Genomic DNA, 23,494 nt, shown 5'->3' with positions numbered 1-23,494 from the left:
CTTTAAGAATGTCCTCCTTTCCGTTGACAAACATGCTGCCGTTAGGGCTGCTGTACAACATTCTCAGGAAAATTCCCCAAAATAAACATTTCTGGTTTCATTGGAAAATTTACAGATACCGTCTTGAAAATAAGTATAACAACCTCTTTCCCAAAATCCCACTTTATAACTTTTATATCAGCAGGTTTAAGAGCAAGACAATGTCACTGACTGTCCTCTGGAAGCCACTTGCGCTCTTGTTTGCTGCTAGAAGCTGAAAGCATAGACAATGGACATAACCTTCATATATGTTTACATCAGGGTTGTCGAACTCAGTTTAGGGTGACAACGTGCAATGAAGACATGGCTTTTCAATCATAGCATTGGTTTATTATCCACATGATATCGAATGCTGTTCCCTTTCCTAAGCTTGAGATTGCATTCTGCCGTTTATTGCCAGCTATGGTAGTAGTCATTTTTAAGTATCTTCAAACATCCTTTGGTGCATAAATGCATTCATAACATGTACTAAAGTATTACTATGCGAAATAGAAATAGCAGAATGTCTAAAGTGGACTATCGCAAGCAAAGTATCCCTAACATTTCGTTTTACAAGCATGTTCTATAATCTGTGGTAGTATTTTCAAGAATATATCTCAGTTTGCATTTAATTGATAGAGTAAGGAAGGTCTTAAAACCACACTGGTAGATAAGCAGTAGCTAATGAAAGACTATTGAGAGACACGTTCATCCTCTTTATCTCAATGGTGACATGGTTTTTAGTATTTATTAGAACATGTAGCAACAGCCAAAGTTTTCATAAACAAAAACATGACATATTCCGAAAAGCAAATGAAAAACAAACAAAGGACGGTCTGGTAAACTTTATTCAAAAGAAAAAAACATTAGGTTTACAATCAGTTGTCAGCTACCAACATATAGGACAACATTATGTTTTATAGATTTTAGGTTTTAACATCTTTTCAGGAAACTCTACTACACTCTTAAAGTAATACAGTGTCAGATACCACAGGATGTAATAATAAAAAAAAAGCCCACATGTGACATATTCAATTAATTATAATTAAAATGAGCTTCTTAGAGGTTCAAAACATCTTATGTGTCTTTTTTTTTTAATAAATTTGGATTTATATTTCAATAATAAAAAAAGTAAGAGCAGTGACCATGCACAGTATTTGTTCTGTATTAAGAAGATTTATCCCTTTAAAGAAATCGATTAACAAATCAGTTTTTGATTACTTCAGTCAAATGAGGGGTCTTGGCCTTGGCCCGATCAGAATAAAACTGACACGTCTCTCACTCCATCTACTGGTGAGTCTACATAAATGCAGCAGGTTCATTTTAAAAGCGGGGTAAAAGAGTTTCATGAGTGAGTTTGTCGACAAAAGGTTTATAAACGAGGCCCAGCTGAACGCTGTATTTTCACATCGTTTGATACTGAACGATGGAGCGGTCTCGGCTATAAATAAAATCAAACTTTTTGGAGATACGATGGATGCAGTACTACTCTATAAATACTCGAGATTAACAAGAGACTGGGAGAAACTGTTCGTTGTCATGTTTGTTTGTTGAAATGAGTAAGTCTGCAGAAAGCGCTACAGTATCAACAGGAAGCAAACGCTACGTGCAGTTGTATTTTTCTCACTGTGAAAGAGCTGTAAAATTCTACCTAGTCAATAATGAAAGACTAATCTAGGCTGTTGTGTTTTCGTGCAGAGAGATAGCAACGGACCGGGCCAAACTGAAAGAAATCGGTTTTACCCATGTCCTATACACTGCGGCGTACAAGGAATACTTGCAAGGAAAGATCGATACAAGGGCGAAATACTACACAGAAATGAACATCAGTTACTACGGTGTGCTTGTAAAGGATGAATATCGGTTTGACATCAGCAAGGACCTATTCCCTGCTTCAGAATTCATCCACAAAGCCCTGGGTAACACAGAAAGTAAGAGCTGTTACACACACACAAAAATATCTGACTTACTCCGAACCTACTTTAGACAATAAGACAAATGAGTCTAGAACATTTGACACCTTACTGCAGAAAGCTTCAAGTCGTTCTGCACAACAACAGACACATGCAGTGTAGAAATGATGGAAGAGTTTCTAGAATGTCTCTACTGGCAAAATGAATTTAGCAAATATTGATGTGAACAGATTTTGGAAATCATGTTTGTAATATGACTTTCTAATGTTCCATTAGTACTAGCAAAGATGTTGAAAATATAAATATTAATATAGTTCCTTAACTTTTTTTTTTTAATAATTATTTTTTTGTCTAAATAAAATTCACCCTTCGATGTGAATTGATTTTATTATTCTTTCTTTCTTTTTGTCTTCTACAATTTTTCTGCTATAACTTTCTACAAATAAACTGTTCCAAATATATATTTGGAAACGCATAACAGAGACATACACGTCCCCTACACAGTTGTATCACACATACTCCATATAACTATATTCATTTTGCAGTATTTAAAAAAGGTCAATAACCTCTTTTTCATGGCCTCATATTTGCTGCAGTTAGTAAGGAAGGGAAGCTCATCCTCCATATCTTTAATCCGTTTTCACTCTAGAAAAGTCTTTATAGTTAAAGGAAAAAGGTTCTAAAGTTAGTATTGTAAGATATAAAGGCAGAATTGCAATTCAGGAATAAGACGTATTATACTAGCATGGTAGTTTTGATGGCTCATCTGATCTCATGACAGTGCCTATGAAGTACACTAAAACAGCTTTAAAAAACTAAGTAAAATGTCTTCATTCCAGATGTGTACATAATTTTATAGTAGTTGATTTATTTGCGTGCAGAACTCTTTTACACTTAGTTAATAAGTTACTTACTATACAAAAGTTGAGTTATGAAGGCTTTTATTTCCAAAAAATCTACCGCTGTGCTAGAAAAACACAAGTTATCCAGAACAATAAATAACTCAACAGCGAGCACAGCGCATGCTAAATGTAACTTATTTAACTTAATGTACATGTATTATTTCACTGCTGCTAAACGTACGAGGAATCAAGACATTTCTAATTCATGGGCTGGGATTCTGCTAGTTGTGAATGACCTGCGCTATCAGGATCATGTTACTATGAACATAATTCACTTTTCAGATATATCCCACGTACAATGTATTCTTTTAAAGGAGTAGTGTGTTTGAAACCAGTCGCTGAGAGATCATTTGAGCAATCGGTAAATTCTGTGTTATTATAGCTGTGTTTTAACCCGGAAGGTTTTGCATCTCGATTTTGAGGCTGGCTTCACATTTCTAGACGTTGAATACAGGGTTGCCAAGTCCGCTGTTTTACCATGGAACGCGATTGTGCTAGTTTTCGCTGCGAATTTCCCTTTTTTTTCAGAAGCAATTGATCTGATTTTATTAAACAGACCTGGCAACCCTGATTGAACGAACGTACAGGTGACCAAGCTACGGGTATTGTAAGTGAAACAGGTATCGCTCATCCAGAAATGAAAACAACTTACTTCCTCGCTAACTTTTTTATTACTTCTTTGAGCGTTATGGTCGCTTTGTCGTTCTCTAAACTTGTCAGACCAACGATACCAGCGATAGCGCATCATTTTGGGACAAAAGGCAGGTACGAGGAAGTGAACCCACATCTATTAGATGACATTTTGTTTGTAAACAAATCCCTGGTAGCACCCCCCTCTCCAGATAGTCGTGCCATTCATGTGGTGTCGGTGATACGTCACGGTACGCGCTATCCAACCACAAAAAATGTGAAAAAGATAGCGCGATTGTTTGATCTGGTCGTGTCTCAGGCTTCAGGTTCAGCCTCGTGGCTAAATAACATTAAGACATGGAAGATGTGGTACACTGAAGACATGGACGGCAAATTGGTGGAGAAGGGGCGCGATGACCATAGACATTTGGCCATGAGACTGGCGCGGTCGTTCCCTTCTTTGATTTCTGAGGAGCATCTCCGTGCAAACCGCATTGAGTTCATCACCAGCTCCAAACATCGCTGTGTTGATAGTGTCAAAGCTTTTCAAGAGGGGCTTCACCGACTCTGGGATGTTCAGGGTAGGCTTGGTGTCCCCTGCTTACTAGATGTTTTTTTTTTTGGTCTCTTAAACATCTTAAAGAGAGAGTTGCTCCAGAGATATAAAATGTTAATACCTTCATGACATGTATGACTTCAGAAGATGCTAAGCTAACAATTTTGGTGTCCATTGACTTTCATTGTATGGACAGAAAATCAGTGGGACATATCTCAGAATATCCTGTTTTGTGTTTCATACAAGTTTAGAGCAACATGACTTAATAATGTAGATGAATTTCAGCAAAATATTTTTTAATAATGCCTATTTTACAATGCTTTTTTCTTTACATTTAAATAAAACTACACATTCAAATAAAGTTGTAGACTATATATATATATATATATATATATATATATATATATATATATATATATATATAATTTGTTTTATTTTGGGCCCCACCTTGGTAGTAAACAAAGGCAGACTGCCAAGTTCTCTATTGACTATAATGTATAAAGACACTGAACACAGTGATACATTTCCTCTGTATATTTGCCATAAAGTGCTTATTATTATTATCTCTGTGGACGTAATGGCTCTTAGTAACTGTTGTTCAAGTAACCACACTGTTTGTTTTATAGATATGGATTACAAACACCATGTGGACGATTCACTCATGAGATTTTTTGATCATTGCGAGAGATTTGTTGAAAGTGTTGAGAAAAACAAAACGGCTTTAAAGGAGGTAGAACGCTTTAAATCTTCAGCTGAAATGGATGCAGTACGGAGGAAAATATCCAGTCGCCTTCAGATTCCATACAGTCAGTTCACCCCAGGTAAGTTTTGTCTGACTGTTCGTCTGTAGTTTCTAAATGTGCCAATTAAAATAATCCAGATCTTAATTTTACATGTGTTGCTAGATATGGCAGAGGCAGCTTTCTTTTTGTGTTCTTATGAGTTTGCCATCAAGTCAGAAAACTCTCCTTGGTGTGATCTGCTGGATACGTCTGATGCTCAAGTACGTATGCCGGGTTGGAAATGAAACGCTTCCATTTTCATTTAATTTAATGAATGGTATTAAGATTTAAATACTAATTAGATATGTCAGCTCCATTGCATACCCGCATTAATTACTATCTGGCATACACTTATGACAACTACAAGAAATTGCAGTTTAGGTAATACTCTGAATTTAAGATTAGACTTGAGCTCATACAATAGATTTATTGAGCACAGAGTTCTCCTGAGTTAAACTTGACAACCAAATGCATGTTCTCTCGTTCTCTTTGTTAGGTCCTGGAGTACAAAAATGACCTGAAACAGTACTGGAAGAGGGGATATGGACATGACGTCAACCGTAAATCAAGCTGCCCTCTCTTTCATGATATTTTCAAGCGTCTTGATGAGGCTGCTAATGACTACAGGTTAGGAGATAGAGATGTGGACCGGTTCCCTATCCCATTTGTGGTGTATTTCTCCACTTAAAACACGCCACAGAAATTATTGACGTTTTTGTTCATTTGCGTTTTTACTATCTCCTGTAATTTAATAGATTTGGACAGGTGAAAAAGACCGCCACCATCCAGGTCGGACACGGTGAAACCTTGCTGCCTCTGCTCTCTCTGATGTCCTTCTTTAAGGATGAAACGCCTTTAACGGCAGAGAATTTTTCATTGCAGCACAACCGCGCGTTCCGCTCCAGTCAGATTGCACCTTACGCTGCTAACTTGGTCTTTGTCCTTTATGAATGCAATGATGGATTCAGAATACAGCTCTTTCTCAATGAGAAGTTAATGACCTTTCCCAACATCAACCATTCAGCTCCACTGTATGAAACGGTCAGAAAACATTACTCAGAGCTCCTTAATGGCTGTGAGTTTGAAAAAGAATGTCATGTGCCGCAGTCAAACTTCAGGAACACTGAGCTTTGAGTTAGGTTACTGATTCAATTCAATTAGGATCAATTACTGTGCACTTGCAATGACTGCATCTTTATGTTTGTTTGATCCTTCATGTTGTGGTTGAAGGTTTAATATGCTGCTTTATTTTAGCGGTTACCAAATCGCCAGTGGGGGTGACATTTGTGCTTTAAGAATGATTTATTTGCCAAAGAGAATTGTGGTTATACAGTGCCAAATCTTTTGTAATGATATTTTGTATAATGAAAGCCGTTTAAAACGTGAAAACGTGTCTTTATATTTTATTTTAAGAATTGCTGTGCATTTTCTAGTTCACTGGGTGGGTTTTAAATTCGTATTTTCATATTCTCATTTGTATTTTTGCACTTGTATGGGCATTTTCAGTGCACATGTCCACATATAATCACTAAACAGCTGTTAATATCAAACTAAATAATTTAATTTAATTTTAAATATATTCAGTCACTGTATATTAATTATGATGACATAATGATAAGAAATGAACCAAAAGTTATATTGCGTGTATTTTTGTTTACTTTTATTTATTTGTTAAGGATCAGATGGGAGGCCTGGCTGTTAAAAAGAAATTAAAAATGGAAGCGGATGTTTGTATTCATTAAATGTGCTTTTTTCTGTGACCCAACATTGACTATTCTAACTGTAGTTCATCTTTTAGAGCTAGTAGCCTTCGGGATACAGAATTTTTTAGACTAATGGTAATCTGGGTTTGATAAAAATAAGGATCTGATTTGTAAAGATAGATGGTAAAATGCATTACAATTTCTCAATAGCAAAACATAGGATTTCCAAGCCCAACACTAAATAAATCTAACAATAAATTTAACACAATTAGCAGGTTTTACACAATCTTGAGTTGTTGTCCTGGTCCTGCTGTCATTAAAGAAAAACAGACAAATCAAGACATTCTAAAATTGATGCTGATATTGCAATTTATGTCATTGTTAATGTCATTTGTAACGCATTTATGGAAAATGCGGATTTTATGGACAGTCTCGAGGCTCTATTAAGTATTTCCAGAGGGGCTGGTAATATTGTTTTTTTTTTATTTTCTGTCTTTTTAAGATTCTGGGTGGTGGGGGTCTTTGGTATGCAAAACCCGGTTTTCCACTGCTGTTTTTACAAATAAAAAAAGCGAAAGAGACCGCAGCTGTGATGATGCATTTTTCTCCCCCATATGTGTATTTTATCACTTCCGTTTCGAGCCCGTTGTGTGTTGTAAGAAAAATGCTGAGAGTATTAGTGAGATTCTGAGTCGTGATTGTGACGTGATCAGCGCACGTTGATCTGATGGTGGGAGGATTTCAGGAAGAGCGCTGAGTGCTACGTGTCCAACACGTCCTGACTCCCACCAACTTTACTTTTACTCCGTGAGCTCTCCAGGGTCTCGTCTTTAGAAAGCCTCGGCGCATCATGTCTGGGATGAAAAAGCAAAGAACGGTACGTTTTCTGACGTCTTGACTCTCTCTTGCTTTTGTTTTTGTTTCTCGCTGAACTTTTCAAAAGTCGCAACGATAGGAGCTACTGAATGTCAACAGGCTTTAATACGCAGTGAAGGTCTTTTGTATAAGTGCTAACGACTTTAACCGTTTTTAGAGCACGCGTTTATAATAACGACGTCTGTTTTAAAAGGCGTTGCGTTGATACGAAGTAAGAGTTGCTCGAGTTATTCGTCCGTGTAATTTACGGAACTACTGGGAAAATGTGGAGTGGACAGCCCCTTAAAATAACAAATGTTTGTCTTCGGCGGGACAGATATTTAAAATGTAAATCTGGTGATGTGGCAGGAGGTTATGATTCAGGTTGATCCTTTTCATCACATTAACTTTATTTAATGTTGTGTTTAGAGGTTTTTGACTAGTATCAATTAAACTCACTCGTCTTAAAATAACTTTTTTTTTACATGCCAATGTTTCATAAAGAGCTTTCTTGTGATTTGAAATATGACTACACGAAACTATGCAAATCCCATGTAAGATTAATGTTATTTGGTTCCTTATAAAGCCAGATTTTGTATATCTTTAGTCAAAGACACACTGTGTACCAGTGGGAATTAACAAACCCCAGGGTTACTTGCATCAAGCTGGGATTTCTTGTGTATCCAAAGAGCCTTGGTGCAGAGAGAGAGAGAGAGAGAGAGAGAGAGAGAGAGAGAGAGAGATGGCTCTGGTCCAGCTGGCCACCTCTCCATGGGTCTGCATGAATGGCCTTGTTTGTTTCTTCAGTTCCCTTCCTGAAGCCGCTCCCTCCTCAGTCCCGATGACCAAGTCAAGATACATGAGAATATAATCCACAAGAACACTATTGAGTGAATGAAACTATTCAGAAGAAAAAAACGTGTATTTGTATTCTTTTGTAAGATGTCATTTTAATCTTAAGTCAGATGTGGCTTTCATATGCTAATATTACTTTTTCATTAAGTTACATTGAAAGGTACAGTTCACCCCAAAATGAACCTTTAGTCATCATTTACTCAACTTCTTGCTTTCTTCCGTGGAACGTAAGAAATATGTATTTTGAAACCCAACACGTTTTGGAGATCGAGTTCTTGTTTGACATGAGGATGAGTAAATTATGACAGAATTAGCATATTTAGGTGAAGTATCCCTTCGAAAACGTAAGGATGAACAAAGGACTTGCAAATTGCTCTCATGTTTACGTATATATATCTACTTTTTGTTTTGCCTGTAGGATCTGCAGAGAGCTACCAATGTTGTGTACCAGGCTCACCACGTGAGCAGAAGCAAGCGTGGCCAGGTGGTTGGGACCAGAGGCGGATTTCGTGGATGTACTGTCTGGCTGACAGGTGGGAATATCTCCTGTAAAACTACCTTGAGAAAATTAGATTAGAACTATTTATTAATTATAGTTCACTCCTAAATGTAAATTCAGTCATAAATTATTCACCCTCGTGTTCAGACCTGAATGACTTCCTTTCTTCTGTGGAATAGAGAAGGAGATGTTTGACAGTTGTCAGTCACAGTTTGCATAAAATATTACATCTTTTTCCCATACGGTTTACTTCAATGTTTCTTTTTTTCTACAGGGCTGTCTGGTGCTGGAAAGACTACAATTGGATTTGCTCTTGAGGAATATCTAGTGTCTCATGCCATTCCTTGCTACTCGCTCGATGGTGACAATATTCGACACGGCCTGAATAAGAACTTGGGCTTCACGGCCACAGACAGGGAAGAGAACATCCGACGTATTGCTGAGGTGGCCAGATTGTTTGCTGATGCTGGACTGGTTTGCATCACCAGTTTCATTTCTCCATTTACAAAGGTGGGGTAATATTTATTGACAGATCAGAGGTTCCTATATTACACGATGTTTTCCAACAATTCTTAACTCAGGATGAACAAGAGGATAATTTTACCTGTGCTCACAACAGGATCGAAACGACGCCAGGAAGATCCATGAAAGCGCAGGTCTGCCGTTCTTTGAGGTGTTTGTAAATGCCCCTCTGGAGCTGTGCGAGAGCAGAGACGTCAAAGGACTTTATAAAAAAGCCCGTGCTGGAGAGATTAAAGGTATTTGAGGAAAAAAAAATCTCTAAATGCATTGCTTGGATAGAATCAAACGCTTAGATGAAAATAGTTAACGTTAGACACACACTTGACTTATTTTGGATTTAAAGGAATAGTTCGCCCCAAAAATGAAAATATTTTTTGTTTTATGACTTGTTTTATGAGAGCAACAAAATGGTTCAAGGCCTAAAAAATGTAGTAATGACACTGTTAAATAATCCATGTGACATCAGTGGTTCAACCGTAATGTTAAGTAAAAATACGTTTTTGTGCACAAAGAAGACAAAAATAGCAAAATTGTTGAATTTAGTTTTCTTTGTGCACAAAAAATATTCCTGTATTTCTGTGCAGGTTTAAAAAGCTCTTGGATTTCATCACAAATATATTAATTTGTGTTCTGAAGGTGAATGATAGTCTTGCGGTTTTGTAATGGCAAGAGAGCGAGCAATTAATGGACAGCATTTTCATTTTTGTGTGAACTATCATTGTAAGAATGCAGAGCAGCTATTTTCCAATGGAATAATGGAATTTCCATGAATGTATCTAGAAAATGTATCTTTTTGTTTTTGTTTTTACCATGTAGGTTTTACGGGAATAGACTCTGACTATGAGAAACCTGAAGCCCCTGAGCTTGTACTGAAGACTGGAGAACTCACTGTCAATGACTGCATTCAGCAGCTAGTGGATCTCTTGAAGGAACAGGTGGGTCGTTCTTTAATTTCTGGTCGTCAAACGGATCCTTGTGTTTTGCCAGTTGTCCCTTTCTTTGTGCCAGCTCACAGGCTGTCAGTTTTCAGTTGGGAGATGTTGAAACATCACTGACCCTATGATTCGTTATAACAGGATATTGTGCCCACTGGCGTGACAGAAGAAGTGAATGAGCTCTTTGTTCCTGAAAACAAGCTGGACCTGGTGCTGAGTGATGCCAATATACTCCCCACTTTAACCATCACAGAGGTAATGCAAGCCTTCACGAACACACACACGCCTTGCTGTGTGTATCAACCGCCCTGCATGTTACGCCACAGGCATGTCATCACATTTCAGTTAACAGAAACTTTTCAATGTAACCTGGTCTTTGGAAACGGAAATCTACTGCATAATTCAGTTCTGCAAAAACAACTAAAAGAACACCACTAAGTCATAGTTGTTATTTTATGGCAAACTTATAATGATGCAACGCGCTATAACGCTGAACCAAATTTGACACTGCATCTAAACGTAAACCTTTTGCACAAGTTCATGCCCATGATTACTTGCTAGTTTCACAAAACCCTCTGTTCGCATTGTGTACAAGAGCCATGCGCTCCTTTTGTTACTTTGTGGCAAACTTTCGGTCTTGTCGTTAAATAAAACTGAAGTTGTGTTTGTGTGTTTCACTCTGGTCCTATAGCTGGATTTACAATGGATACAGGTTCTATCCGAGGGCTGGGCGACTCCACTGAGGGGATTTATGAGGGAGAGGGAATTCCTTCAAGTCTTGCACTTTGGAACTTTGCTTGATGGTTAAGACATTTCTAAACTGTTGTCTCACTAACACAGTGTTTATGATTAGTGTTTCCATGTAATTTCACAGCTAACATAATTTTAAGAAAAACAGTGAGATTTGTACTATCAGAAACTATACGTTTTCTGGTTTGTTTTCTAGCTATTCTATATTTCGGTAAATAATACTTCGAGCCTCTAAAAAATAACAGACCATTTAAAAGTAGTTTTGAATAGAAAGTAATATTTTTATTCTATTAAGGATGTAATAAATAGATCATAGTGTTTCACACACTGTTCTTTTGAGCTTTCTATTTCTCAAAGAATCCTGATTATAAAAATATTAAGCAGCACAACCGTTTTAAACATGAATAATAATAGGAAATGTTTCTTAAGCCCCATATCAGCATAGAACGATATCTAAATGACAATGTGACACTGAAGACTGGAGTAATGATTGTTGAAAATTAAACTGTACAATATTACTGTTTTTATTGTATTTTTGGTCAAATAAATGCAACCTTGTTGAGCATAAGAGACTGCTTTCAAAAATGACCAACTCCAAATCTTTGAACGAGTAAATATAATATTACATATTAATTAATAACAACATAGTAATAATTAATTTTATTCTAACCAATAATGCTTTTCATTTACATGCAGATTGTGTTAATGTAGTAACACCAAATTTCTATAATAAATACTGATAATAAAAAAGTAATTAATAATTGGTAATATTTTATGTTTAGGTGGAGTCATCAACATGTCTGTTCCCATTGTCCTGCCTGTATCCAAAGATGACAAAGAGAAGATGGATGGTTGTGCTGCTTTTGCCCTGGAGTTCAAAGGTCAAAAGGTGGCAATCATGCGCAACCCTGAGTTTTATGAGCATCGTAAAGAAGAGAGATGTGCCAGGCAGTGGGGGACAACATGTCCCAAACATCCATACATCAAGGTGAGAAGACGCATCTCTGTGTCATTGCTGTTATGACAGTTGTATGTTATACTTTCTAATACAATTGGCCAATGAAATGCCACCTTTTATGCTTTGTACAGATGGTAATGGAGAGTGGTGATTGGCTGGCTGGTGGAGACCTGGAGGTGTTTGAGAGAATTAGGTGGAATGATGGTCTTGACCAGTACCGTCTCACTCCACGAGAGCTTAGACAGAAATTTAAAGAAATGAGAGCAGGTAAAAGTCACACTATAATGATGCTGTAGTGAATGTAACACTACCCCCAAACCTAGTTTTAATTTTTTTTCATTCATATAATCATGACCCGTTTCTGCTAGACAAAAACCTTTGCCTTTCCTTTGCAGATGCCATTTTTGCATTCCAGTTGCGTAATCCTGTGCACAACGGCCACGCGCTCCTGATGCAGGACACTAAGCGTCATCTGTTAGAGCGAGGCTACAAAAAGCCTGTGCTTCTGCTGCATCCTCTGGGTGGCTGGACAAAAGAGGACGATGTACCTCTGGACTGGCGCATGAAACAGCATGCTGCTGTTTTGGATGAAGGAGTGCTGGATCCTGAAAACACCATTGTGGCCATTTTCCCCTCACCCATGATGTATGCTGGGCCTACAGAGGTCAGACTTTTGTTACTCTTAAAAAAAAAAAAAGAACCTATTATAGTGTAATAAAACTGTTCTCGACCTGCAGCAATTTTAGACTTTTTTTATTACAATTAAGATGAAACAATTCTCAATTGCACAAAAAATTCTGCTCTTATAGGTGCAGTGGCATTGTCGAGCTAGGATGATTGCAGGGGCCAACTTTTACATTGTAGGACGAGACCCAGCTGGTATGCCCCATCCAGAGACAAAGAAGGACCTGTATGAGCCCACACATGGTGGAAAAGTGCTGACCATGGCACCAGGCCTTACCTCACTTGAGATCATTCCTTTCAGAGTTGCTGCATACAACAAAGTTCAGAAGGCCATGGACTTCTATGACAAGGAAAGGTATGTAAATGTTTAATTTTAGTGCAGGACTCTTTCTAACATGTTATATCCAAAAAATTGTCATACACTGGCTACCAGTAAAATCTATAAAAAAAGAAAGGTTGAAAGAAAATTGGTTGACTTAAATTGGTATTTATTGGTACCTTTTTATATCATTTAATCTTCTAACAATTTAAATTACACCTAGAACAATTGTCACAAAACCCATTACAATATGTGTGACATTCAGCCTTAAATAAAGTGCTTAATTTATTTTGAAGCTTGTTTATTCATAATTTTATCAAGCAGAATAAATATTAAAACCACTATACTACATCTGTTTGTATATATATTTTACCACTTTTTACAAGAATTTTAAACCACTGATAGCTGCTTCACCAGGGAACTGCTTTTTTTCAACTGATTTTCAGACATGCTGAATTTGAGTTCATCTCTGGGACCAAAATGCGGAGCCTTGCCCGCAGCGGGGAGAACCCCCCGGATGGTTTCATGGCCCCAAAAGCGTGGAAAGTACTAGCTGAATACTACAGTTCTCTGCAGAAGGACCAGTGAACATGAGGCTGTGGACTGTATATGGAGACATACAGTGAAGCTCTTTATAACTTATTTCATTAGAACTGATAGAAATAGGTTTATAAAAATATATGCATTATATACTACAGTCCTACATTTGTAGTAATATTAAAAAAAATCTTTATTAGACTCATTTTTAGATAAATGCTATCTATATTTATGCCCTGCAAATTACTTCAAAATGCAGTATAATATCTTGTTCCCTGAGATCACCCTATATAAAAAGCATATATGGATTAAACTACACAGCTACTGCTGTTTCAATGGTGTTTTATACTTATAGTTGGATGAAGCAGATCAAAGTATGCCTGACAGTAATAGGACCGATATTTTTCCTACCTCAACTGGAGCTTTATTTGTTCGTCTTGGCAGTATTTTCACCAGAGGAGAACATCTTATATTCATTGTAGATACAGAATAATTCTATAACATTGTTTATACGAATTAAAAAAAACAAATGTTCAGTACTGGCAGCAGAGTATAACCTCAATCAAATGTATTTGACATAAACACAATATTGTCTCGCAGTGCACTTCAGTGCGCCTTTTAATGTAAATGTGGCATTGTTACGTTCCCAAATGAACAGGTTACTGTAAAAAAGCGATGGATGAATGTGAAAGGTTTGTGCTGAATGCATAAACATAAGACTCTTGAGGAATCCAATGTGAAGGAACAAGAGCATATTTATTGTCTTACCATTTTCTTAACGGACCAGCCTAACATATTTATTATCTTACAGGAAATGTATTTACTTCCCTCTTTTTTGTACAAACTTGTGAGATTTACATTTTGTCATTTCTTACAATATTTGATGTAATGAGCGTTGGGCAGGCATTCCAATAAACTTCCTTAAGACAAAACCGTTGTCATCCAATTTTTCTACAGTGTAAACAAAACATTTCGGACACAATCTGACTTCTACACATATTCGGACCCGAAAAGAGCAGCAGACTATTGCGAATTTGGAAACTTAACTTAAAAATACTTTTATACAACTGTACAATTGTATTGCTGGAAATCTAAAATGGTTGTTCAATCCATAGACTGTTTTCTCCAGAGGGAATACTTTTTCTTTCCACCTTCAAGTCTCCTTCGCCCACTCAACCCCCCCAAAATAACACCTGACAGACAAACACGAACCTAACAGCGACAGCTTGGCACTGGCCCCACATATTCTGTGTAAGCATATTTAAGGTTTTGCAAATAAATATCTATACAACATGCCATCACATAACCTCTACTCTGGGCTAAATACAACGCTTAAACACCTTATTCGATATAAATGGCTTATAAATTTGTAAATGCATCTCAATCCACTCATTCAATCGCTGTGGGAAAACAAACAGGTGAAGCTGATCCAAGTTAAAACTGTTAATGAACACACTTTGTTTTTTGTGCTCACTAATCAGCTAAATTGTTACATGTTGGTGATATGTGCATTACATAATTGGAAATAGTAACGGTTGCCCATCTACACACAAACCAATCACATGGTTTTAAGGAACTAAATCACACAACCCTAACCAAACCTAAGAAGACAAACACAATGGGCCTTATTGTCGAAACACAAGCAGAATTAATTTTAATGTGAATCCTTCATTCTTTTATAAACTGTCCCATTGCAGCGACAATTTACTTAAGAATGGCTTTACACAGTTTTCTCAAATAATAATTTTTTTATAAGGCTCACTGATTAAATGGCAAAACTTAGTATGGAAATTACAGTGCAAAAAAGATTAGAGGAAAAATTCCATTCTATAAATCCTGAGTTCCCCCTTTTGCAGAACTTGACAATATGTTACAAATGAGAGAAAAACACCAAATCTAGGTTCTCTTTTTTTTCTTTCTTTTTAAAGCAGCATCACATTCAGTCCAGTGGTACATGCATAAACACCTCTTGCACTCCTGCAGATTTGGACTTTCTCATCTTCTCGATTGCCCTCTGCAAGTCTTCCTGTCTGATTGGGCGGATAAAGTCTTCATCTGGACTGTCATGGGATGGAGGAGGATTATTAAAGACATGGTGCAGATCAGTTTCACAACGATTCAGATTTAAATAGTTTATGTTAGACATTATGTGAATGTACTTTTTATTTATGTTTTGGACTGTTGAGTCTAAAGCCCTTTGTAAAGAGTTTACCTTTCTTGGTGCACAAATTCACGCACACAAAGCAGAGCAGCATCTCGGCACATCTCTCTGAGGTCACTTCCTGAGAACCCATCAGTCTGTTTTGCGATTTCACCAAAGTCCACAGCGGACTCCACCTTCAGAAAAGAAAAAAAAAAAAAAGATCCTTTCAGCACTTACAACTTTCAAGATCCATAATGTTCAGTTAATAAGATACTTACGTTCTCATTTTCCAGGATCAGTTTTAATATGTCTTTCCTCTGCTTGACATTCTAAATATACACATGACAAATGTTCATTAAAAAAAAAAAAAACACTACAGAGTTTACTTATTCAACAGTTAAAATTTATTTAATTGAATTTCAACTTTATAAAAGATATTTGGAGGGGACGTACAGGTTGATTGATGTGGAATCTTGTGGGCATCCTTCGGAGTATAGCGGAATCGAGATCTTGTGGCCGATTGGTGGCTCCCATTATTATGACCTTTGTGCAGAAATCAATCACAACACATCACAAAAGACTCATTTGCATCTTGGTTTAAGATATATATTTTTTGTAATTGTACCTGGCAATTGTAGTCGGTATCCAGTCCGTCCCATAAGCTCATGAACTGAGCCTTCATCATGGCGGTGGCCTCATGATCTGAACTTGAGCGACTCCTCAAAAAGGAATCTAAGACGAACAGCGGTTACTTCAAAAGGCTTTTCACACTGGGTTATCTTACTTCTAAAACCTGCTTTCACACTAGTCATTTGTGGGGATAGCGCTGCTTTTTACCTGTATGCGTTGTAAACATTTCAAAGTTCGAGATGTCACATAGGTTAGAATATTTTCTCTTTTTCTTTCCTTCTTACACTTACGATCTGAAAAATCTATTCTAACAAACTTGATCGTATTGTAATCAATATGATTATGTGCAATACTATACTGATTATATAAATATGTAATGTGCTGTGTTCATTTGGTCAATGACACACAAAGGCGCAAATATATTAACCTGAGATTTAGGAATCTACAGTGTGAAATGTCATCTTATAATTTACAAGGATTAACACTCATGTGAAACTAAAATAACTATGACTATTTCAGGTGGTGACAAATATACAGAAACTACTAAACCGATTAATGTTCGAGAGCAGATTTTCAGTGTTCCATAAACGTGCAATGAAGCCAAACAGATCTAGCTTTAAAAGCAAAGCATAAAATTAGTGACTACTGGTACATTAATATAAAAGGGCCTTTGAGGGACACATATAAATCTAAATATGTATTTACCGATCTCGTCGATGAAGATAATAGAAGGTTGTAACTTGATGGCCAGTGAAAACACGGCTGCAGCTAGTTTCTGGGATTCTCCATACCATTTGTCAGTGAGAGTGGAAGGCTGCAGGTTAATGAAGCGGAACCCAGCCTCTTTGGCAGTAGCTTTGGCTATAAGAGTTTTCCCACAGCCCGGAGGCCCATACAGCAGTACACCTGAGATGACAACATGCAAACCACCTCAGAATAACGTGTGGAGTTCAGTCAGAAACGCTTTGAGGAAACGTTTGCATCCTAACGCCTAACCTTTCGGTGGCTGAAGAAGCCTGGATCCTTCGAACAGATGTCTCTTCTGGATCGGAAGTATAACAGTGTCTTTCAATTCGGTTATGACTTCATCCAGACCTGCGATGTCATGCCACGTAATCTGCGGACATGACATGAATGATTCTTGTAAACCGGATAAGCTCTTAATATATACCAGTAGGCTGCGTTTGAGAGGAACGGGAACTGGTAAGTTGGACTGTGATAAAATTCCCTCACCTGCATAGTCAGTGGATCCACAAGATGGGCTGCAATGCTCATCTCATATTCAGAAAGCTTCACATTTTGAACTCCAATCTGCCGCATGAGTTTTTCTGCCTGTGAGGCGGCAATAAAACGTGACGATATATTATTGGTAAAGGTATGCATTGCAAAAAAAGACAACATAGTATGGCTTCTAAACTTATATTAAACAAACCTGCGGCAAACAATCGAACAAAATACAATACAATTACATTAGAATACTCAGTCTACTTGATATGTGTATAGCTATTATCATATAAGGAAGTAAATAAATAAAAAGTAATGTAAACTACTGAAAAGGCATACCTGTTTTTGTGCCTCAACTTTCTGTTTTCGCGTCGGATCAATAGCATCCACCATCCACTTTATTGTGAAATATGTGACGGCACCAAATATTGTGAGGCGAAAGAGTAAACCTATTACTTCGTTCCGGCCCAAAGGGCGAGTGATATTGTCTGTTGGAATCTCTTTCAGTACCATCTTCTTGCATTCACCTGCAAAATAAAAACAATACAATCCAGGTGACCATTTTCTTTTTTACTTGAATATTGAGTACACATTTGAATGTGTAAATAAATCTATGTAATAACATTATTTGCATATCAAGGGGGAGGACATGGTGATATTTTGGATTAAATGGAGATATGGAGATCTGGGGACCCTGAAATGCAGCCTGTTTGTGTTGTGTTTTACATTATTTCATTTATTCATTTTTAATAATTTACTATCAAACATTTATCATTATAGCATTTATATACTCACTGATGTATTAAATGATAATTCATTTATGTTATATAGTTTTTTTATATTATTTTTCATTGTTGTTCTTATGACTGTGTTTTCAGAGGCTGCTTGTCTTCCTGAATAAAAGGTAAGAAAAATAAGGGAATGTTTGTGGGATGTTGTTTTGGTATAACAATACTTGTTGAACGAGTTGTTTCTCTTTTGATACGTAAAATTGTATGATGCAGCGTGTTGGTAATCAAAAGATCTACACACTCTTTACGCACACTCTAACGCTTGGTCCAAATACAGGAAATACGTCATGCAAGTTGACAAGTGGTCAAGTACAAAACGCATGGGTATCAGGACAGGCCCCGTGCGAATGCGACATAATATTTATAGTTATTAATATAACAATCGCTCCGTAGTCGCTCCATGGCAGAATCGGCTCCTAATTACGTCTTCGCGGTGTAAAAAACATTTCAGTATGTTTTAAAATATATTACGAAGTTCTGTACAGAACGTGTATTAGATTGAATATTAATCATAACTACACAGTAACGTTACCGCCGATTCCCGACACGTGGATTACGCAAATTTGTCAATTCGCTTTTGTTATAGCGACGAGTCAGTGCAATTTCGTTTCATTTTCATTTTCATTCATTTTCACTAAAGTCATTTTACTAGTTATTGGAGCTTTCCTGTGACCTTCCTGTGGGAAAAAAACAGATCACATACCTCAACTATTTAGTTGTTTTATCACTGGGTCCTGGAAATATTATTTTAAAAAAGCAGCTTCTTCCGACGATTCATTTACTTCCGGCGAACAGACTTTTTAAAAATACATTTTCATCCCTCATTCTTTTACTGTCGCTGCTGCTGCTGCTGCTGCTTCGTCTTCTTCTTCTTCGTCGTCGTCGTCGTCTTCTTCTTCTGTGGTTTATTAGCTGTTGGAAATTCTGTTTAGGTATGTTACCGCCACCAACTGGATAGGAACGTGAAGGGCGTTACTGTTAATCCTAGATAATCTGCCAAACTTCCTGATAGCAGAAAGTTGTACTGTAAGAATGCCAGTGCTACTTCAGTTTAGCAATTTCATGCATTCTTTTGGAGAATGTTCTCTAAGTGGCATAGGGACCAAGTATTCGCAGAAAAAAATGTATCTACTGGATGGCATCCATAACATCCATAAAAAGTTGCATTCAGACTCCTGTACACACCAGCAAATTTTGGGTAAAAACTTTGTATCTGTATCCAGTTAAGTACCATTTGTGTATCAAATGTAGGACTTCCCCAATTATTTAATCCAGTTCAATTTCTTCCAGGTAAATTACTTTCAAAATGTAATTTTTAAAATCACAAACACATTTTTAGTTTTCAAGTTTTTTTTTGTTTACCAAACTTAATACTTAGTATAAAGATGATTCTCATAAATGGTCATAAACAGGTTTTCTATAAACTATAGAACAACTATACAACTATATCTATAAACTAACAACATTCTATTTTGTAACATAAAGTCATGTTTTGATTTGAAACCCCATAACTTTTTCCAGAGAGGTTGATTTTATGACGCACAATTAAAAAATTTAAATAATCCGATTTAGACAGATTTAAATAATCACAAAATATCATCATATTTTCATAAACGTAAGAATAACAGAAGTGATCTCCTCCACATAAGTTGTTCTTCTGAGGCCAATTTTTTCATTGTTATTCTTTCAATAACAATGAAAATGAAATGAATCTTGATTATTTTATTTTTTTTGTAAATAGGTGAGGGTGTGAGAACAGGTGACTGCATGAGCTCAGATATTACCTCTTAGTTTCGACTTGATTTTCGATTTAAAGTTGTTAATCTAAAAGTAGACACAGATAGGCTAGATTATTGCCTTTCATTCATAATAATGTAGTAAGCTTTTCAGATACAGGACAGACAAATTCAATATTGGTCTTAGAAGTGTTAAAATTATTTACAGTATGTAACACACATACTTTATAAGTAACTGTAATTGTCAACACTAAGTCTCCAAGAGCAAGAGCACAGAACATACAAGTCCAAAGATAATGATTTGAAGATGACCACCAAGAAGCACCAAGCTAAAACATAAGATCTCTACACCGTGGAGTGATGGCAAAACTTTTAAGAAGTTAAAGAATCAACAGGTGCTGACATTCCACAAGATCACAGCAGTACTAACTTTATGAACTACTTTACTTCCAAGATTGATACTATCAGAGGTAAAATTGTAACCATGCAGCACCAGATAGATTCCCCAAAGGAAAAATTCCAGTCATTTTCTACCCTAGGAGAAGAACAATACAAACTTGTTAAATCATCTAAACCAACCACATGTACAGACCCTATTCAATCTAAACTTCTAAAATATCTACTTCCAGACATCATTATTATATTCCTTTGTAGAGAAAATTGTGAGGAATAGATTTATAAAATGACCTGCTTCTATCGTTCGAAACTATCAACCACAACATTCTGTTGAATAGACCAGAAAACGTTGTTGGCATTAGTGGAAGTTCCTTAACATGGTTAAAATCGTACTCATCGCCATCGGTTTGTGGCAGTAAATGAGGAGGTATGATATTGATCACAAGTGCAATATGGAGTACCTCAAAGGTCAGTACCGGGGGAGTTACTTTTTACACTTATTAACACATATTAATTTAAACTTCTGATATGTTACAGTTTTCTGAGTGCACACATCTAAAGGACAAACACAGAAAGTGGCTGTAAAGGGCATGCGAGTGCTAAGTTCTCATTGTTGCTTGCAAAATGAAGACGTCTTGGCTGGGCTGGAAACTTACAGATTAAGGGGCGGTAATATCATAATTAGATCCCTTTGCAACTTAACTAGGGGACCAAAATCAGACGTTTTTTCAGAGGGTTGCAGAAAAAGGATTACTAAAACAAAGTTACTGGATTAATCTCGAAAAATTTCGATTTTCATGATATGTCACCTTTAAATCATTAGACAGGCATCGTTAGGCAAGCCTAACAGTGGAGTATATCTGCACAATAAAGCCTTGTAGTCTAAAGCCCAATCTATAATGCAATTTTAGGTTATAACTTCAACTGTAGATGTGTACAATAATTTTGGATTTTTTTTGGTAAAGTCATTACACTGTGTATGAAGCATGTATTTGAGATTTTTGAAACACAAACAAATTTCTTTGTAACCAGTTTCCTAAACTAAATATTTGGTAAGCTGTCCATTTGAACTGAATGCAGCAATGTTCTCACAATTTAGACTCGCTCTCTTCCAGTTTTTTTATTTTTAATAAGGTTAATTGATTAAATTGCTAAATAATTTAATTGCATTATAAATAATGATTAATAAGGGGATTAAAGGGAACAGTTTAGAACGTAAGTTTCGTACTGCTACAAAACAGTATGTGAAGATTAAACAGATCCTAACACATACCAAATTCAGTTATGTATCCAAATTAGTTTAGAGATATGTTAATAATGTTACTTTTCTTGGTGCACAAATTCCCGCACACAAAGAAGAGCAGCATCTCTCCTAGGTCACTTCCTGAGAACACAGCAGACTCCACCTTCAGAAAACAGAAAATTAATATTTCAATTCAATTAATAATGTAAATACTTTCTCATTCTTTAAGATCAGTTTCACTATGTCTTTTCTCTGCCTGACTAAATACACACACACATAACAAATGATTATTAATAGTAAAATGATTCAACAGTAAAACTAAAAAAGTCCCTTTAAACCATCAAAGATATTTTGAACTAATTTCAGAGGACTCACGGGCTGACTGATGTAGAATTTTGTGGGTATCCTTTGGAGTATAGCAGAATCAAGATCTTGTGGCCTATTGGTGGCTCCCATTATTATGACCTTTGTGCAGAAAGCAATTGCTATAAATCCGGAAACTGACTTTTTATTTTGGTTCACTTCACATCAGTTACATTTTTTTCATAGTCATCTGCAAAATAACAATACATAAATAAATACATAAATTACCCCTTATTAGACACCTCTTCCACACTCAAAAACTGTACTGATTAGCTAGATGCCTATTTGTGCAGCTGCTGTTTAATTTCATTAAGCTTTCAAAAAGCTCTCTTATCATAATTAAATGAAGAACCAACACAGCTGGCTTTCATTTTCACTGGAGAGTTGATTTTACCGAACTAAGATGTGCTTGTTCATGTTAATCCTGAGAGCTGTGAACTTCCCACATTAAATTTCATGTGAAATCAGCAGACAATAAATAAGTCTCCACTTGTTAATTTAAAAATGTATAAATTGTAAATTTGTTAATTTTGTCAGTGATTAGGATCAAAACATGAAAAGATAAAAAATAATGAGATATATCTTGTTTAATATGTGAACAGAGCATCAATGTTTTAACAGAAACCTCTTTGACTGGAATGAAAAAGTGGAATATAAGGTTTACAATTTACAACGCGGTCTTTCTTACTGTCCAATGACAACTCATCTTACATTTAATTTGAGTAGCAGAAGGGGGTGTCTCCTAAAAAGCTTGACTGATTGTGTTTTGTAGCCCCTTAACCTACACTGTAACAGACAGCCAATTGATTTTTTTATTATATCAATTAATCCAGAGTTTTAATATGCTATATGCCTTTTTTGTAGCTTTTAACAAAACATCTTTCTTACATTAATTCATATCATTATTTCTCGAAACTGTGCATGTGTGCTAACAACTATACTTTTGCACATTTCAACACTTTCAACGGGTTTTACTTTATATCTGAGTTTTGCAGTTTGGTATTTCTGAACCAATCAATATTGTTTCTATGCAGTCAAGTCATGCGGTGGTCTTCTGGCATCTCTATGTAGGCTACTTTTAAACTGTTGACTTGGGACACCCAGGACCACCAGGCTTGGGAGCTCCGGTATTGGTGCAGACTCAGGAATGAGCCCTGGGCTCGATATAGGCACTACCAAAAATCCTCCTCCTCCTCCTATCCCACAGTTAGGAGAGGTCTCACGATCTGGAGCACTAGATCAAGAAATTTGTCCGAGCATCTCTTGAGGATCAGTCTTGGGCAGCACTGATTTAAGAGGCTTGTTTAATCCCACTTGAAAGTTATTAAATAAAGACATCTCTGAGTTAGAAATATGTAAAAAAAACCTATTGATACGGTCCTCAAAGGAAGTATGCTCGGGGCAGAAAAGGGTTTCTTATGAATACTAACTTCTGGATAGAAATAGTGCAACCGCTGGACAAAAATGAAGGCTTTAGTGCATGTGTGTTGAGTGAGTGTGTTGCTGCGAAATGTAGTATACTTTGAAAGGCTGTGCGCACGCTCAAAGCA

The 23,494-nt window shown here is 36.5% G+C and overlaps 3 protein-coding genes across 4 annotated transcripts; 2 read left to right on the top strand and 1 right to left on the bottom strand.

Annotated features, from left to right (window-relative positions):
* The first annotated feature begins 1,424 nt into the window (after positions 1–1,424).
* On the top strand, positions 1,425–7,085 carry minpp1b (multiple inositol-polyphosphate phosphatase 1b). 2 transcript variants are annotated; one of them, XM_043253460.1, is made up of 6 exons: positions 1,425–1,577; positions 1,717–1,949; positions 4,646–4,840; positions 4,925–5,022; positions 5,298–5,428; positions 5,557–7,085. In XM_043253460.1, exons 2-6 carry the CDS (start codon positions 1,838–1,840, stop codon positions 5,933–5,935), a joined length of 915 nt encoding a protein of 304 aa, XP_043109395.1. In that variant the 5' UTR covers positions 1,425–1,577; positions 1,717–1,837; the 3' UTR covers positions 5,936–7,085. The 2 variants fall into 2 exon arrangements, with proteins under 2 accessions (XP_043109395.1, XP_043109393.1); XM_043253458.1 differs by lacking the exons at positions 1,425–1,577; positions 1,717–1,949 and adding an exon at positions 3,298–4,044.
* Positions 7,086–7,210: 125 nt separating this feature from the next.
* Positions 7,211–14,350, top strand: papss2b (3'-phosphoadenosine 5'-phosphosulfate synthase 2b). The gene is made up of 12 exons (XM_043253457.1): positions 7,211–7,381; positions 8,633–8,747; positions 8,988–9,223; positions 9,333–9,471; positions 10,052–10,170; positions 10,312–10,425; positions 10,862–10,973; positions 11,703–11,908; positions 12,010–12,145; positions 12,274–12,542; positions 12,688–12,917; positions 13,328–14,350. Exons 1-12 carry the CDS (start codon positions 7,355–7,357, stop codon positions 13,467–13,469), a joined length of 1,845 nt encoding a protein of 614 aa, XP_043109392.1. The 5' UTR covers positions 7,211–7,354; the 3' UTR covers positions 13,470–14,350.
* Positions 14,156–19,107, bottom strand: atad1b (ATPase family AAA domain containing 1b). Its single transcript, XM_043253461.1, has 10 exons — positions 18,910–19,107; positions 17,755–17,942; positions 17,425–17,523; positions 17,188–17,308; positions 16,897–17,097; positions 16,187–16,293; positions 16,015–16,104; positions 15,840–15,890; positions 15,631–15,755; positions 14,156–15,478 (listed from the first exon to the last, which is right to left on the bottom strand). Exons 2-10 carry the CDS (start codon positions 17,926–17,928, stop codon positions 15,358–15,360), a joined length of 1,089 nt encoding a protein of 362 aa, XP_043109396.1. The 5' UTR covers positions 17,929–17,942; positions 18,910–19,107; the 3' UTR covers positions 14,156–15,357.
* Positions 19,108–23,494: the final 4,387 nt, after the last annotated feature.

The sequence above is a fragment of the Puntigrus tetrazona genome, chromosome 12, assembly GCF_018831695.1.
Source record: "Puntigrus tetrazona isolate hp1 chromosome 12, ASM1883169v1, whole genome shotgun sequence".
Taxonomy (NCBI): Eukaryota; Metazoa; Chordata; class Actinopteri; order Cypriniformes; family Cyprinidae; genus Puntigrus; species Puntigrus tetrazona.
The sequence above is the reverse complement of the archived record's forward strand: the minus strand, read 5'-3'. Positions and strand labels throughout refer to the sequence as shown.

Excerpts from the sequence above, each read along its gene's own strand:
- minpp1b (XM_043253458.1), top strand. The coding sequence starts at position 3,471 with ATGAAAACAACTTACTTCCTCGCTAACTTTTTTATTACTTCTTTGAGC. Across the intron at positions 4,045-4,645 it reads CCGACTCTGGGATGTTCAGG|ATATGGATTACAAACACCAT; the intron begins GTAGGCTTGGTG and ends TTTGTTTTATAG. Across the intron at positions 5,429-5,556 it reads GAGGCTGCTAATGACTACAG|ATTTGGACAGGTGAAAAAGA; the intron begins GTTAGGAGATAG and ends GTAATTTAATAG.
- atad1b (XM_043253461.1), bottom strand. The coding sequence starts at position 17,928 with ATGGTACTGAAAGAGATTCCAACAGACAATATCACTCGCCCTTTGGGC. Across the intron at positions 16,105-16,186 it reads ATACCGACTACAATTGCCAG|GTCATAATAATGGGAGCCAC; the intron begins GTACAATTACAA and ends TTCTGCACAAAG. Across the intron at positions 15,756-15,839 it reads TGATCCTGGAAAATGAGAAC|GTGGAGTCCGCTGTGGACTT; the intron begins GTAAGTATCTTA and ends TCTTTTCTGAAG.
- papss2b (XM_043253457.1), top strand. The coding sequence starts at position 7,355 with ATGTCTGGGATGAAAAAGCAAAGAACG. Across the intron at positions 9,472-10,051 it reads CCGTGCTGGAGAGATTAAAG|GTTTTACGGGAATAGACTCT; the intron begins GTATTTGAGGAA and ends TTTACCATGTAG. Across the intron at positions 10,171-10,311 it reads TGGATCTCTTGAAGGAACAG|GATATTGTGCCCACTGGCGT; the intron begins GTGGGTCGTTCT and ends TCGTTATAACAG.